Source organism: Saccopteryx bilineata, chromosome 4 (assembly GCF_036850765.1).
Source record: "Saccopteryx bilineata isolate mSacBil1 chromosome 4, mSacBil1_pri_phased_curated, whole genome shotgun sequence".
Taxonomy (NCBI): Eukaryota; Metazoa; Chordata; class Mammalia; order Chiroptera; family Emballonuridae; genus Saccopteryx; species Saccopteryx bilineata.
This window is the reverse complement of record NC_089493.1, coordinates 180806371-180823322: the sequence shown is the minus strand read 5'-3', so window position 1 is coordinate 180823322 and position 16952 is coordinate 180806371. Positions and strand designations below refer to the sequence as shown.

General features: G+C 47.2%; 1 protein-coding gene across 1 annotated transcript in view; it reads right to left on the bottom strand.

The window, feature by feature from the left end:
* The window catches only part of ITK (IL2 inducible T cell kinase), a 54873-nt gene that overhangs the window by 24402 nt on the left and 13519 nt on the right, over nucleotides 1-16952 (bottom strand). The window contains exons 2-6 of the mRNA XM_066273128.1: nucleotides 13698-13802; nucleotides 11557-11638; nucleotides 9342-9470; nucleotides 5143-5183; nucleotides 1964-2115 (exon numbers count right to left, since the gene is read on the bottom strand). Of these exons, the coding sequence (XP_066129225.1) occupies nucleotides 1964-2115; nucleotides 5143-5183; nucleotides 9342-9470; nucleotides 11557-11638; nucleotides 13698-13802 (509 nt within the window). The remainder of the gene's footprint in view (nucleotides 1-1963; nucleotides 2116-5142; nucleotides 5184-9341; nucleotides 9471-11556; nucleotides 11639-13697; nucleotides 13803-16952) is intronic.

The window sequence follows — 16952 nt, the reverse complement described above, 5'->3', positions numbered from 1 at the left end:
CCTCCCTAATATGTTGTTGTTGTTGTTAATTGAGCTCCTTCAGACATAACTGGTAAAAGAGAAGAAAAGGGGATAAAGGGGATGGGAGTCTCTTTTGAGTAGGAATAAATAATTGTGCATAAACAAAGGCATATAGAGTAAGAGACTAAGTGCATCAAAATACTTCACATTTGTGTGGAGCTTTGTGATCTTAAAACCACTGTCACGCCTGACTAGGCGGTAGCGCAGTGGATAGAGCGTTGGACTGGGATGTGGAAGGACCCAGGTTTGAGACCCCGAGGTCGCCAGCTTGAGCGCGGGCTCATCTGGCTTGAGCAAAAGCTCACTAGCTTGGACCCAAGGTCACTGGCTCGAGCAAGGGGTTACTCGGTCTGCTGTAGCCCCCAGGTCAAGGCACATATGAGAAAGCAAACATATGAGAAAACAATCAATGAACAACTAAAGGTGTCGCAACGAAAAACTGATGATTGATACTTCTCATCTCTCTCCGTTCCTGTCTGTCTGTCCCTATCTATCCCTCTCTCTGACTCTGTGAAAAAATAAAAACAAAACAAAACCACTTTCACGTTCACTATGGTATTTACTACCACAAGGTGAGAGCAGTGTCCTCAATGTCTCACACTGGACCTGTATAATGAGGGTTAGAGCAACCCATCAACTCCCTCCAGACTCTGCCAGTCTATCAAAAAATGACAGTTTCTGGCTCTTCACTTCATCGGCTATGTTTATGGGGAATGCATAATCTACTTCACAGACTTGTTTTGAGGTTTGCAGAAAGCAAGAACGGGGATTTGCAAATATGGGATGACTGTCCCATTTCTGGTGCCGACGGCTGACGTCGCTAGTCAGTCGCAGCATGCTCTCTTTGGAGAATCGGACACCCAGCTTCAGAATCCTCTGTAACACAGAGCTCGAGACAGTTAGTGCCAACTGGTGGGAGTCAACTTGTTCTAACGTTTGCTATTTTCTTTATATTTCTCTTAAGGAATTCCCCTTAATTATATCTGTTTTTTTTTGCCACACTATATGTTTACAATTATGTTAGTAAATCAAATACTATTTTTGCCTTCAAATAGAATAACCGTGTTTTAATACAATATATCCACCAAAGCTGTGTTGTCTACACAAGGGATGAGAATTCTCTCACTTGTATGTGGATATAGAATTCACAAAGCCCTTTCCCTTTGGTCATCTCGGTAATTTTCTCAACATCCTGAGAGAGTCAAAGTTGATATTATCATCTGCATTTTATAGATAAGCAAGTGCATTCACAGAGGTCAAGGGACTTTTCCAAAGTCATATGCAGCAAGAGCAGCTAACGTCCGACCCTTCTGTCTTGCCATCTTGTGTACTTTCCACTAGACCGCACTATTACCAAGCAAACGGGAAATTCCCGTACCCCGATTGGCCTCTGGAGTGACCTCTCCAAAGCCCTTTGAAGTGCCAAGCTGAGCTTTTCCCCAGGCCCCTGAACAAAGGGTAAACTGACATTTGGGGAAGTGAGATCCAGGAGAGGAAATTTCCCGGCACCTCAGGTGCGCTGAATAAAAGCCAGGCGACGGAAGGGATGGGTGTCTGAGTAAGTTCATCTAGTGTTTGGAGAGCCAGGCCGTCTCGAGCCTGTTTCCGATATGGCCTCCTCATATGGACACAATAGGGCTTCTTTGTGGAACAAATTGCTAGTCTCTCAAATGGTAGATGTCAGCAGATGATGAATTTGGGGGCCAGGAGTGATTAATGGGGTGTAGGGAGCAAGCATAGCAACTGACTGCCTCCCAGCCACTTCTGAGAAGTGGAAAAACACCCCTCAACCACATCTTCCTTCCTCTTCCTTCTGCCTCTGCTCCCCTCTCCTGCCTCAGTACGGGGGTCATGCTGACAGGGGCAGGACCAGTCACCACCGGAATTATCTCTGTTCCCACCGCACCTCACACATGGGACAGCAACCACAAGGATGCCTCACCCGTTCTTGTCTTGAACTCTCCACCAGTGAATCTCCGAGCTGTCCAGCAGGTAGTACTCATCATTGCACTGCAGCGTCAGCTCCTGAGGATCGTTCGCCTGGTAGTCATACAAGGCAATGACCAGGGTTTCTTCATGTTCCTGAAGTGATCGCTGGAGGAGAGAGACAACAAAATCAAAGATGTAGCACAAAGAGGTAAACTGCAGGGCGAGTTCAGCCATTCCCCCAGCTGTAATTTGCTTCTGGATGGGTGGCAGGTCAAACACCAGTTCCTACAGTCCACGGGGGCATTCTCTGAGACAACTGCCTTCTTCTAGTTGGTTTTCTTTATGTGTTAAGAGTATGGTGCTGAATCTGACACACAGAAGTTTAATACCTGGAACTTGTCACCCCTCCTATTCTATGAGGTAACGTCTTGCCAAAGTGAATTCCAAGCAGCCACCTGTGTTTCACAAAAACCTGCTCATTTCCCTATGTGTACCCTGTCACATGGCGCAGCCTCTCTGCTGGAAGCATCACATTCTTGGCAAAGATGATACAGTCAACACTAAATCATTTAGTCCAGGCTTTTCTGATTTGGTTAGTGGGTTTATCCAGACCCATAGCATCATAAGTTGGAATTTCTCTGAGAGATCGTTTAATTCACTCTTTTGTTTAGAATGGGAAAACTGAGGCCCGGATAGGGAAATGGACGTGGCCCAGTTTAGCGTTTGAATTAGTCGTAATGCTTTCTGCTGCCTATGTCTTTGCTCCCCGGTACCTTTCTTAGGATGAAGTATCGAGGATGTGAAGAAGAGAGTGTAAGGCAAACAAGGTCAGGGATGGGCACACCTGCTACAGGATGGCAGATTTCATGAGAGTAAATAAGGGAAGAGATTGTGATTACTGGCTAGAATGAGAGTTGTTGTTATATAAAAGTCAAACGCTCTCTAAATACTTGAGGCATGTGATAATAAAAAAAAAAAAACCCGAAAAGAAAAGACCTGCTGTACTGATGTAGTACGTCATCCCAGCCGAGCCCAGACTGGGGTTTGAAGCCTAGATATTTGTGGACCTTGTGAGGCGGTGTATTGCATTCTACAAACAAGAGGTGATGGACCTGAGGCTTTCATCCTAAACGTTAGTGGAAAGAGGAGTACTGTTCAAGGACTCCTGAAGACAAAGGAGAGAAATGACTGTCCCACAGTCTCTCCCACACAGTGCATCAGGCCTATGACCTCAGACTAGATTAAAAGTATTGCATCTCTAGATACCCATTCAACTTTTTTTTTTTTGTTTTTTTTTTTCTGAAGCTGGAAACGGGGAGAGACAGTCAGACAGACTCCTGCATGCGCCCGACCGGGATCCACCCGGCACACCCACCAGGGGCGACGCTCTGCCCACCAGGGGGCGATGCTCTGTCCCTCCGGGGCGTCGCTCTGCCGAGACAAGAACCACTCTAGTGCCTGGGGCAGAGGCCAAGGAGCCATCCCCAGTGCCCGGGCCATCTTTGCTCCAATGGAGCCTTGGCTGTGGGAGGGAAAGAGAGAGACAGAGAGGAAGGGGGGGGGTGGAGAAGCAAATGGGCGCTTCTCCTATGTGCCCTGGCCGGGAATCGAACCCGGGTCCCCCGCACGCCAGGCCGACGCTCTACTGCTGAGCCAACCGGCCAGGGCCAAGATACCCATTCAAGATGCCATCACCCATCAGGGGACAGAACATGAAGCATGAAGGAAGAAACCAATTCAAGTGGCTCACGGTGGGAAATGTTGCAATGGATGGAGAGGTGTAGAATGATGAGTGCAAAGGCCCTGTGGCCAGAGTGCTAAAACAGTACGAATGCTGCTCCTCTGAGAAGTCTTTAAGAGCTGAACAGCAGAACCCAAAGAGAGACAGGTGGGCAGTGTTTTCTAGCCTTCACTTTTATTGATAATAAAAATAAGGCAAGGGCTAACTGGCTTAAGGTGTAGGTGAGACTGTGGGGTGGGGGTGGGGGGTAAATCTGCCTGCCAGGGGGGTGAGGTCCCAAACCACGTGTTCCAGAAATGTGGTGAGGATATTAGTGAAAAGAAAGGGAAAGAGCTTGTTTTCTGCTACAACTTAAGTATATTTCTTTCCTCTTGCGAGGGATTAGGCTGATGACAGATTTAAAAACCGGCTTGAGGTTTTGAGCAATTTAGAACTTCTCTCGTGGGGAAGCTGCCAGGTTTTGAAATGTCATCATATTGGCTGGAGGGAAACCAGCAGGGTTCACTCTTCAGGAAGAAGCAACGAGCTTGCAGAGTCAGTACGTTCTGGAATTAACGGGCAGTTACTCAAACGGGGCATTTGGTGTTGATATGTCCATAAGGGGAGGGCTGATCTTTCTCCTATTTGTTTTTTCCCCTTGAGTAAATAGCTTCCCCAGACTTGTCTCGATATCACTTCAGTCTGACAAGTTAGTGGGCTAGGCCAGTGTTTCTCCCACTTCAGTGTGCCTCAGAACCACCTGAGGCTTTATTAAAATGCAGATCTCTGGGCCCTGTCCCAGAGTTTGGATGTAGTAACCCTGGGGTGGGGTCTGAGCATCCACACTGAGTTTCTCACAGGCTCCCAGGGGATACCGATGTCGCTGGCCCATGGACCAGACTCCGAGAACCACCACTTGGATTAGAGGCTCTTCCCCCAGCAAATCTATGGCCTACTGGTTTGACTCCTCAGTGGCTGAAAGGCCTGAGGAGAGTCCCAGAACTTATTTGGGGGACTCGATTTCCCAAGCTTTAAAAGGAGAATCACACTCCAACTCTCTTAAGCAGCTAGAACTGATAGTGAGTTTTGAAATAGTAAAAATGTGGAACTGCTTTGAAAAATATCAAGCCTTATCAAATGTACACCTCCAACGTGCCTTTAGGTAGAGGAAATATACAGTTTTCCATAGAGTCAATATTTTACATCGAGTACTATGCAGTTTTACATGTGTGAGCTGTTACACTGCAAAGTGGTCAGGCGGCTGGACGCACACTTTGATACCGGTAAGTGTTTGTTGAGTGGTCCTTTTACGTGGACCGAGCCGTGAGACAGTTTGAGAGCAAGAAACCCAGTGTACTGAGTTCAGTCCATCGTATCTGCGGAAGGTTTGAGGAGTCCGGGCAGGCAGGGAGAACCGAGCAGCCCGCAGCGTGCTGGGCCCACTCGCGCCTAGCCCTTGATCTCCCACTCACCCTGTTGTCTTCAGGAGTGGGAGGAAGAGGCTTCTTTGAAGCTGAAATGAGAAAAACAGAAAAAGAAAATGAGCCTGAAACTGAGCTGTCCCCAACCGGAGGTGAGCAGCAGAAGGAAGGGGCCCCCAGGGGTGGGCGAGGCACAAGGAAAACAGAAACCGGCCCTGTCGGAACCTCTGCTGTAGCTCTTTCAGCCTGCTGGTCCCGATTCATTTTCCAGGACACACCAGGGGCTTCCAGATGCCAATATTCTGGGCCTCTTTTTCTGTATTCCCAAACGCAGCCCGATCCAAAGGTTGTGACAGAGGGGATAGGCTTGTGTCCTTCCCTGTAGGCCCCGAGACTTCCACAGCGGCTCCTGACACCTGCTGAGCCCGGGAGTGGGAATGGGTGACTCAGGGGGACAGTGACTCACTGGCTTCCTGACGCTGTTGTGGGCCGGAGGAGGGGGTGGCTGAGGGGGAGGTGTTCAGCTGATCTCAGAGAAGCTGAAATCCGCTTGTAGTTACATTACGGCCTCGGAACGTGTGTTCCCGCTGCCCCCGCCAAACAGCACACGCCAGCGTCCCTTCTCTGTTCGTCTCTTTGTGTCTCCGTGTTGCCATGTCTCCCACTCTTTATCTCTCTTCTCTCTATTGATCCTTTCCTCCTTCCTCCTCTCCCTTTTTCCACTCTCTCTTTCCTTTCATCTCTTTACCTCTGTCTCTCAGTATTTCTCCTTTGAGACACTGAAAGGTCGGGCCTGGAATGAATGGACCACGACCGGGTGTCACAAGGGAGGCAGTCTCAGGCTGCTGCTCAATTCAAAGGTTTCCCGAGTGACAGGAGAAGAGAAGGGACTGGGGCGCGTAAGCAGGTGGCGAGTTCCTCATCTCTGCATGAGGCTGACTTGAAGTTGGACGGCCCACGTAAGGGATGTGGTCAGAGGAGGTTCACACGGAGACCCTGGAGGCCAGCCCTTGTGCTAAGACCTGGAACAAGGGCAGGGTGGGGTAGTGGGTATACAGTTCACAGAGAAGAAGGAAAACAAACGTAATGGGAAGCAGGATTCTTATTCAGCACTGAACCTGGAGCCAGGAGACTGGCATTCTGACACCGTCTCCACCACATACCAGCTGTGTGGCTTTGGGCCCCTTGCGGCCCTGAACATTCTGTGAGTGGTTTTGTTCTTTCTCTGGCCTTGCTCTTCCCTTCCTTCCTCACTCACTGTGTGACGTTGCTGTGTGGTGAGGCCAGGGCCGGTTCTGGTTGCAGAAATAAGTGTTGCTGTGGGTTGGGGTTGGCAGGGTCCATTTTTACTTAATCTCCCCTGCGGCTTCCCAAACACACACACACACACACATGCACACAGACACACACTGCTATAGCTCAGCTTCACATTCTCTGTCCACAAATGAGAAAGACTAGTAGACACCACTGCCATTATTGAGAGCTCAGTAAGTGTCAGCAGCAGTTCTGAGAGCTTTGCTCAGGCCAAGTCTCCCAACAACTCAACAATGTGGCCACTCGTTATCATAATTGTCCCCATTTTACAGACGAGAAAACTGGCTCAGAGACTTAGCTAGGTTAAGCTTCGTATATGAAGTCACACAGCAAGGAAGTGATGGGGCTGGGACTCACCCCCAAGTGTTTTTCACCCCAAAGAACTGTGGTTTGGGACCCTGCCCTGTACATGCGCCCAACACCGGAATCCTAAGAACCTTTGCCCTGAGACAATGATCGTGTGCTGGGTACACAGCATGGTGTGCTTCTCAGATACTCTGCCCTCAACTCCATCAAAGCTGTGGTGCATGAGGTTAGTTAAAACAAGTCAGCGGTAGAGCGTCGGCCTAGCGTGCGGAGAACCCGGGTTCGATTCCCGGCCAGGGCACACAGGAGAAGCGCCCATTTGCTTCTCCACCCCTCCCCCTCTCCTTCCTCTCTGTCTCTCTCTTCCCCTCCCGCAGCCAAGGCTCCATTGGAGCAAAGATGGCCCGGGCACTGGAGATGGCTCTGTGGCCTCTGCTCCAGGCGCTAGAGTGGCTCTGGTCGCAACATGGCGATGCCCAGGATGGGCAGAGCATCGCCCCCTGGTGGGCAGAGCGTTGCCCCATGGTGGGCGTGCCGGGTGGATCCCGATTGGGCGCATGCGGGAGTCTGTCTGACTGTCTCTCCCTGTTTCCAGCTTCAGAAAAATGCAAAAAAAAAAAAAAAAAAAAACACACACACAAAAAAACAAGTCAGGCCCTGGCTGGCTAGCTCGGTTGGTTAGAGCATGGTCCCAAAGCACAGGCGTTGCCGGTTTGATCCCCAGTTAGGGCACATACAGGAACAGCTCTGTGTTCCTCTCTGCCTCTCTCTTCCTTTCTTTAAGAAAAACAAATCAATAAACTAAATAAATAAATAAAACAAGTCAGAAAGAGGAGAATGAGAACATGCTGTGATGGGGACCTGGTTGTAGGGGGCAATACAAACGTAGGACAAAGTGCCTGTCCAATGGTTAGGCCCTGGGGTCACGTGGGGAGAAGCTCGGCATGACCAGCCTCTCCCAGTGTCATCCTGGTGAGTCATTCAGATGGTCCTCACACCTCAGTCACATGTCACCTCTCAGTGGGGGGCAACACTGTGCGCCCTGAAGAGGAACCGCTATGACTCGTGTGGAGAAAGCAGCAGATGGAAACACAGATCCAATGAAGTTCAAAGCTGAAAGGGGACTTAGTGGATATTTCATTTCAGGTCTCCTAAAACTTTCCTTACCATTTCAGAGATGATGGTGTTGGGGTCCTTAATGGCCAAGTGACTCACCCGAGGGCCCTGAGCAAGGTACTGGCAGGAATTTGGAGACCAGACTTCTGGCTTTGGAAAGGAGGCCAGCCCACGCCTCCCTGTCATTGTGGTGGAGTACACCCGTATAAAACCTTTCATTTCCTTTTCATTAAACACTTGTCTTCAGGAATGTGGTCACCAGGGCTAATGCAGAGGATCACTGACTTCTAAAATTAGATCAATAGTATTCTTCTGGGCCAAGAAGCTGGCAAGATTGGACTTTCTCTTCCAAGGTGGAGGGTGAGAAGCAGTGGTTTTTAAAGTGGTACTAAAAGTGGTTATGACTCAGGAAGTCACGGAAAACCCAGCCATGTGTCACATTTAGCACATCCGCCTTGGGTTGTCAATCTGAGGTATTAGATTTTAGTGCAAAGAAAAGAAACTGACGGATGAGAAAAGGTATCTAGGGTAAGAGAAGTTGAGAGGAGAAGGGAATGGGGACGAAACAATTCCCGTGATCGCTACATTATCCCTGTTCAACAACGGCTGGGCAGGACACCTCCTCGCGGTGTGACCTTGAGCGGACTGAACTGCTCAAGTCTTTCTTTAACATCACATCATGTTAACACATCTCAGCGTCAGACGGTTGAGAGAAATGGGAGCATATCGCATCTAAAAGTGCGTCTGAGTGGAGCCACACTGCATTTGGGGTTCAGGTCCCAAAGTCATCACGTCAAGTAAAATTGAGTGGCACTCCCCTCCCCGGGACCCAGGCCTTTGACCTCAAAGGTGATGAAACAACTCCTTTTGTTTTCACTTTGCATGTAGGCTGTGGCCTCCTTCTCTCTGAGGCTGTGGAGGTCAAGGGCAAGTTTGAAGGGGAGGTGGGGAGAAGCCACAGAGCAGAATAAGCAGTTGTTTTGTTTTTACTTTCTTCCTCCTCCAAGTGTACAGAGTTGAATTGTGTGATGAAACACTATACGATGTGATGACATGGTAAAGAATAAATATTATATGCTTCTTAAGGCTGTCTCTACCACTTAGGATTGAAGTAGACCATGTCATTTATTCCCCATCTTGAAGCCTATAGAAGTGCTTTTCAAACATAACTGTGCATACAAAGCTCCCAGGGATCTTGTTAAAATACAAATTCTGACCCAGGAGACCTGGGATGGGGCCAGAGTATTTGACTTTCTAACTAGCTCTCAGGGGATGTCGACACTGCGGGTCCAAGGACCACACTTGGAGTAGCAAGGAGGTCTAGGGATGGAAGGGGAAGGTATCAACAGGCTGGCAGTAGAGACAGATGATTCGCCTCTGAAAATTCTGAGACTGGAATTTTGCAGTCAGTCTCTGACACCCCCGATAATGGGAAGTTGAGAGCTTTCACTTCCTACTGGTAGAGAGGTCATTCCTTTCACAGAGAAGAAAGGGGATGATTCTCAGCGTCTTACCGTTCTTGGTTGGATCGTACTGGGCACAGCCCACCGCAAGCTTCTCCAGCTGAGCACAGCACCTCCACCTCCCGTCCATCCAGAAATTAGGATGATACTTGGGCACCAAGCTGTTGTTATTCCTCGTTTCTGAAAGGGGTTGGCACCAGCAGAAGCGTTATTTCCAGATAGATCAGTCTGTTGAGGGCCACCAACCTGATACCTCCTTAGGACTGGGTCCAGCTTGAGTGAAGAGTACTCGGAGCAGTGAGAAAGATGTTCCCTGCCCCAGGCATATGCATGGAGGCAGGAATACCTGTTGGATTTAGGCATCAGCAGACCTGGCTTCTCGTCTGGCTCTGCCTTGGCCTAGTTGTGTGTCCTTAGGTTGGACAAAACCCTCATCTGAGCCTCAGTTTCCCCACCATGCAATAAGGTTGTTAGACTGGGTCAGTGGGCCCCACAGAAGTGCTTTAGGGTAAAGGGAAGACTGAACAGGTAGGATTCCCTCTTTCCATCTCTCCTATCTCTAACCACAGCAACTTTGCCTTTACCCCTTTTAATTTGTGGCTTTAAAGTAAGGTTGTGGTAGGAAAATAAAAAAAAAAAAGAAGACTCTACTGCCAAAAAAAAAAAAAGGCATAAAAGTTGAAGAACTACACAGATTATCTTTAATGATCCTTCCGGTTTTAAGAACCGATGAGTAAAACCCCTCTGGAAGGGAGAATGACCAAGGATCATAGCTGGAGTCCTTTGCCCCACCTTCACCTTAGTGTTTTTCTGTGCCCAGTGACGCTTACACTTGAGAGCACTTTCCAGTTCACTCAGTGCTTGACTGATCATATACCATTTGGGACTCACCATATTACTATTCAGGCTAAATAATAACAATAGGGACACCAACTGAGAGCTTTCTTTTGATATTGTCCTGTGTGTCTGACATGTAACCCATTTAATTCTCACCATAACCCTGTGAGTGTTACAAATCAGAATTCACAGCTGAGGAAACGGAGACACCAAAGGTCCAGGAACTTGCTCAAAGTCACAAACTAATCATAATTGGCAGAGCTGGGACTTACACCTTAGCCACCTGGTTACCCCCTCCCCCCTATGGACCTAAATGCCTCTGTGATGGTTCTAATGATGCTTTCAGAAAGGTAAGCTTTAAGAAATACCCTCACTGGCCCTGGCCGGTTGGCTCAGTGGTAAAGCGTCGGCCTGGCGTTCAGAAGTCCCGGGTTCGATTCCTGGCCAGGGCACACAGGAGAAGTGCCCATCTGCTTCTCCACCCCTCCCCCTCTCCTTCCTCTCTGTCTCTCTCTTCCCCTCCCGCAGCCGAGGTTCCATTGGAGCAAGGATGGCCCGGGCGCTGGGGATGGCTCCTTGGCCTCTGCCCCAGGTGCTAGAGTGGCTCTGGTCGCAACAGAGCGATGCCCGGAGGGGCAGAGCATCGCCCCCTGGTGGGCAGAGCGTCGCCCCCTGGTGGGCGTGCCAGGTGGATCCCGGTCGGGCGCATGCGGGAGTCTGTCTGACTGTCTCTCCCTGTTTCTAGCTTCAGAAAAATACAAAAAAAAAAAAAAAAAAAAAAAAAAAAGAAATACCCTCACTGCTGACCTGAAAGTGTTTGGAGCTAGCTAACATGCATTGGGTGCTGCCTAGGGGCCAGGCTCCTTCTGAGGGCTTTACTCACAGCACTGCTGGAGGCAGGCGCTGTTAGTACTCCCTCCACCTGCTCTGCTAAACACAGATGGGGAAACTGAAGCACAGAGCAGCTGAGGAAGCTGCCCGAGCACATGTGGCTAGTAAGTAGCAGGGTCGGGATTCAAACCCAAGTCACCTAACTGGAGGGTTCAGACTATTACTCTGCACCTCATACCAGGGGTCAGAAAACTTGTTCTTAAAGGGCCAGATCATAAATACTGTAGGTTGCTCAATCAGCAGGTGAAATTGATATATTGTGTAGGTACTGCTATAGCCCTTTAAAACGGAACTGTTAAAAATACATAAACCATTCTTAGCTTGGAGTCTTACAAAACCAGGTGGTGGGCTGGGCTTCGCTGACCCTGCACTGTATTGGTTGTTACCTCTTGGGCCCAGAGTGAAAAGTTTGGACTTTCCACCAGCACCAAGAGGGAGAAATGTTTGACCATCAGCTGCCTGTTATTCTACAGAGCAACCCAAGCCTACTAGAGGATCAAGGGGCCTCACGGACTCAATCACCGAAGAGATTCATTACCTTCTTTAAGGGCCAACACCCAGCGCTGCCGGCTCTCGCGGTCAGGAGCAAACACATATAGGAGGTAATTGTCATGCACAACCTGGAAATATACACAGAGGTCAAGGTGAGCAGTGCGCCCAGAGATGGATGATTGAGAGCGGGCCCATCTGGCTTCCCTGGCCATGAGCGTGTCTCAGTGTTTGTGGTCCAAAAGGCAACTCTGGATGACCAGGGACCAGGGACCAGGGTCCTTTTCACCCGGATGTTTGGGAGTTGTGCAGGCTTCAACCTCCACAGCTTAGGCTCCTTGTCTCAGGTTCAATGTCACCCTTAAGCAGTCACTAAATTAAAACAGCTGAAGAAAGAGTTCTCTTGACAGTATCATTATACCTCATATTAATTTTTCAGTAAAGAAAATCTTTCTGGCACATAAAAGAGTAAGATACTAGACGACAAATGTATAATTGGGATCTAAAGAACTTCTAATATTGAAATAATGTGAGACACTCAAGAAGTTTCAAATAGTACTGAGTTTCTGTGTACTTTTCACCCACCTTTCCCTGTAATAACCTTTTACCTAACCACGGTACATTTTCAATGCCAGGCAACTGACCCGGTCCCATACTGTTAACTAGGCTACAGATCTTTGAATTTCACCAGCTTTTTGTTCACGCACTCATTTGTCATTAAAATTTTCAGGACAGGAAAAGACATGTTATTCCTTTTACTTTCAGTCCTAAAAATTCTAACCCATGCAAGTCACCTTTTTAATAGGAAAAAGGTTCTTTTCTATGCCACTGAGGTTGTCAAACAAGAATGATACCCTAGGATGTGCAAGCCATTATCCACTCAAGAGCCACAAATGCCGAGTGGTGATGAGATTTAGACAATGTCAAGACCTAAAGACTAAAGACACCTGCTTTGCCCAACAGAACTTCCTGCAGTGATGGCAGTGCTCTGTCATCTTTGCTGTCCAACACAGTGGCTACTAACCATGTATGGCTATTGAACATGTGAAATGTCTTCATGTGACTCAGTTGAATTTTTAATATTGTTTAAGTTTAATGAACTCACATTTAAATTTAAGCATCCACATGTGGCTAGTGGCTACTGTATTGGACAACATAACTCCAGATGGTTCTCAAACGGTAAAGTCTGATTCTTTTTTTTTTTTTCTGAAGTTGGAAACGGGGAGGCAGTCAGACAGACTCCCGCATGCGCCCAACCGGGATCCACCCAGCACGCCCACCAGGGGGTGATGCTCTGCCCATCTGGGGCATCGCTCTGTTGCAACTAGAGCCATTCTAGCACCTGAGGCAGAGGCCACAGAGCCATCCTCAGCGCCCGGGCCAACTTTGCTCCAATGGAGCCTTGGCTGCAGGAGGGGAAGAGAGAGACAGAGAGGAAGGAGAGGGGGAGGGGTGGAGAAGCAGATGGGCGCTTCTCCTGTGTCCCCTGGCTGGGAATTGAACCCGGGATTCCTGCACACCAGGCCGATGCTCTACCACTGAGCCAACCAGCCAGGGCCAAGTCTGATTCTTTTTTTTTTTTTTAGATATTATATTCTTTATTTTTTATTTTTTATTTTATTTATTCATTTTAGAGAGGAGGGGGGGGGAGAGAGAGAGACAGAGAGAGAGGAGAGAGAGACAGGGGGGAGGAGCTGGAAGCATCAACTCCCACATGTGCCTTGACCAGGCAAGCCCAGGGTTTCGAACCAGCGACCTCAGCACTTCCAGGTTGATGCTTTTATCCACTGCGCCACCACAGATCAGGCCAAGTCTGATTCTTTTTAACCTCAGAAGCCTCAAGCAATTTCTAACCAGGAATTGCAATTGGCCACTCCAAATCGTGAGTAAACTGCACTTAAAGAACACTAAACTTGGGGTCATTGGTTGTTCTTTCCTCCCCCCAGGAGCAGAGCGATTAGGACTTTCCTTGAGGTAGGAAAGATATAAGGGAAAAGGGAATGAGGAATGACAACATTTTCATGATTCTGTACTTAATCTTTGTTGAATTGATGAATAAATGAATGTGTAATTCAAAGAATACAGTGGCTTTCTTCTGGTCTTTGTCTAAGTTTTAACCCTGAACCCTGTCTCATCTTTTCTTACAATGACTGAGGATTTCAACCATCATATAAGGCCTGAGGGACTTACCTGAAAAGGATATTTATAGTGGCAAGGGATGCTAATATCACTTTTCACAATCTCGACACATTTGATTCTGGAGAGTTCAATGGAGCCCTTCAACGTGCGCTTTTTCTGTGGGAAGAAAATGCACATCCCATTTAAAAAGAGAGAAGACAATAGTTTTTCCCAGGTTGCTTCCAGAAATCCATTACTAGATAAGACCCATTAGTTTTGTAAACCAACCCCCCAGATATCCAGAAGCTACTTCTTGGCCCTCAGTGGCCTAGAAGGACACTCTGATCTGACATGTTCTTTGAATCTTCTTCTTGATGGAGTGACTGTTTCTACTCATTGCGCCATGACATCTTAAATTCCAGGCACCTTGTGACAAAGAGCAGCATTTGTAGAACTTGCACCTGAAGTGGGCAGTGCAGTCTGTGGGAAACCAGCCACACCTGTGCTAGTTTTCTTTGCTTTGCGTCTATCCACAGCCTTATTAACTCAGTAACTGAGCTCTGGATGGTGATGTATACCTTTAATGGCACCTTTCTTTTCTACATCTGGCTTCTCTGTGTTCCCTAGTTATCCACAGTCCCACAATGTCAGTCCCATAGCACATTCCTGACTCTGCTCCATAACTATCCCTTTACCACACCTCCATCAAATCTTACTTGACCCCATGCCTCACTCATTTGGAAGCTTGTTAGATGTATTTCCTTGATAACTAATTCACACAATGGTCTTCAGGATTAATAATGATGTTACATGTTACCCTTGTACTTGAAGAGTGGATCTGAGAGGATGATTCTATTGTGCACCATCAGGCTCCATAGAAGGCCAGGTGGGGAAAAGCTTTTACAGATCAGAAGCCTTTCACAGGCATCTAGAATTAAGCTTCCATTGAGCATAAACTTTAATCCATCCATGGAACCAGTTGCAAACCACTTCAATACTTCTTATCTCTTAGAAAAAAAATAACTAATGGTGGTGAACTGGGCAAAAGGTTGTAAAGGGCTCAGTTCAAAGTTGGGCTCTGCCTCTAACTAGCTCTGTGACCTTGGGTGATTCACCTTACCTTCCTGCACGTCAACTTCCATATCTGATAAGTGAGGATAATAACACCTACCTTTAAGGATTGACTAGACAAAATGGGAAATGTAATGATGTAGTTTATAACATGTGTCCTCAACAAAGGGTACCCTTTCAAATAAAAAGGTTAAGGGCCTGGCCAAGCGGTGGCACAGTGAATAGAGCGTCGGACTGGAATGCGGAGGACCCAGGTTCGAGACCCGGAGGTCGCCAACCTGAGTGTGGGCTCATCTGGTTTGAGCAAGGCTCACCAGCTTGAGCCCAAGGTTGCTGGCTAAAGCAAGGGGTCACTTGGTCTGCAGTAGCCCCCCAGTCAAGGCACATATGAGAAATCAATCAATGAACAACTAAGGAGCCGCAATAAAAAATTGATGTTTCTCATCTCTCTCCCTTCCTGTCTGTCTGTCCCTATCTGTCCCTATCTATCCCTCTCTCTGACTCTGTCTCTCTGCCACACACACACACACACACACACACACACAAAAGGTTAAGGAAGTCAGTATATGGCAAGAGAGTTGTGATATATGAGTGCACTTGGTTGGTATTCAAGGAGCCATGACATCATAAATTCTCCAGGAGTAAAGTCAGTCTTTACCTCCTGTTTTCTGATAACCAGACGGGTCGCAGGCTTGTGCTTTAGTAGCCGAGGCACAGAACTGAGATGAAAAAAGTCAAGAAGTGAGAAGTACCTCCTATCAAATACAGAGATTTCTGGTATTTCTTTTTAATAGTCTTTCTAAAATCTACTTGATTCATTTTTGAAAGTACAAAATCTATCCATGGTCATTGCAAGAAATAAAACAATATGGAAGTCTATGAAGAAAATATTTCTAGTGTCTTATTATCCTCCTCTCTCCACAACCCTGAGGTAGTCAAGGTTAGCCATTTGGAATGCATTTGTCTTTCCCACACACATTTATAGGATATATACAAAGAAAACCCAGCATCTGCTCCACACAGTGGTCTACAACCACTTTGTAATCTAGCGATGTATGAAGAGTTTAGTCTCCCCATAAAAGCCTCTGAAAACATATGCCCTTTGGATTCAGACTATCTTTTCACTTAGGGTCTTCCGCAGCTAGAAATACATGCCCTGAGCCTGCCCATAATCACAGTCTTTGGAATGTTTAATCTGTTTTTTCAAAAACAGAAGGGGACAAGGGGGCAGGCTTTTCAACAACCATCTGCCGCTATGGGTAAACAGGGAGGCTAAGCTTTGAGGTTATCTTGTTTTTTGACCTCTGTTGGGTTATTTTCTTAGAAGCATACCCAGTGAAATACAACAAAAGGCTCAGGGCAGTAATATGATGACTCCATTTGCAGACATTTTTGTCCTTGGATCCCACTAAGTTCTGTGCTTTCCAAGAGTCTCAATCAGATTTAAGGCTAACACATCTAGCCATTGAGGAAATATTAATCGCTGGCCAGCTAGGAGCTGGGCACTGTTCTGAGGGCAGGAAATAGAGAGATAAACCCAGTAGATTTTTCTCATGGAGCTCTGAGTCTGGTTGGGAAGGCAACAGGTGCTATACAGACAATAGGAGAGGTTGATATGATCAACTTGTGGTCAGAGCTGGCATTTGAGAAAAGATCAGAAAGTTGAAAAAGGAGCCGGACAGGAGAAGGCCTGGCTGGGGCTGGGGCGTGTCCTTGGTAGAGTGAACAGCAAGAGCTGGAGAAGGAAAGTTCTGGGTCAGTGTTGGTTGTCAGTAACCTGAGATCATCATAACCAGGCTGGGGGTAGAGGTCCATAGTCACTGGAGTCATGAATAGGGATGAAAATTCTATATGAAATTCTAAAGCAGCACTGTTTGATAGGAACATAATGTGAGCCAAATAGGTATTCTAAATTTTCTAGTAGCCACACTAGAAAAAGCAAAAAGAAACAAGTAGAATTAATTTTAAGAATATATTTTGTTTAATCTAATACATATCTAAATTCACATGTAATCACCATAAAAATTAATGAGATACATTACTTTTTTTACACTAAGTCTTTGCAATCCTGTGTTTTATAACACATCTCAACTTGGATTTGACGAATTTCAAGCACTCAGTAGCCACACAGAGCTTCAAGATTGGACAGTGTGGCTTCAGGGTTCCCAAGAAAGACTTCTACTCTGAACTTGGACGATCTTCTTTGATAGTTTAATGCTCGCTGACTTAAAACATGGATTTTAAAAGAAGTTTGTG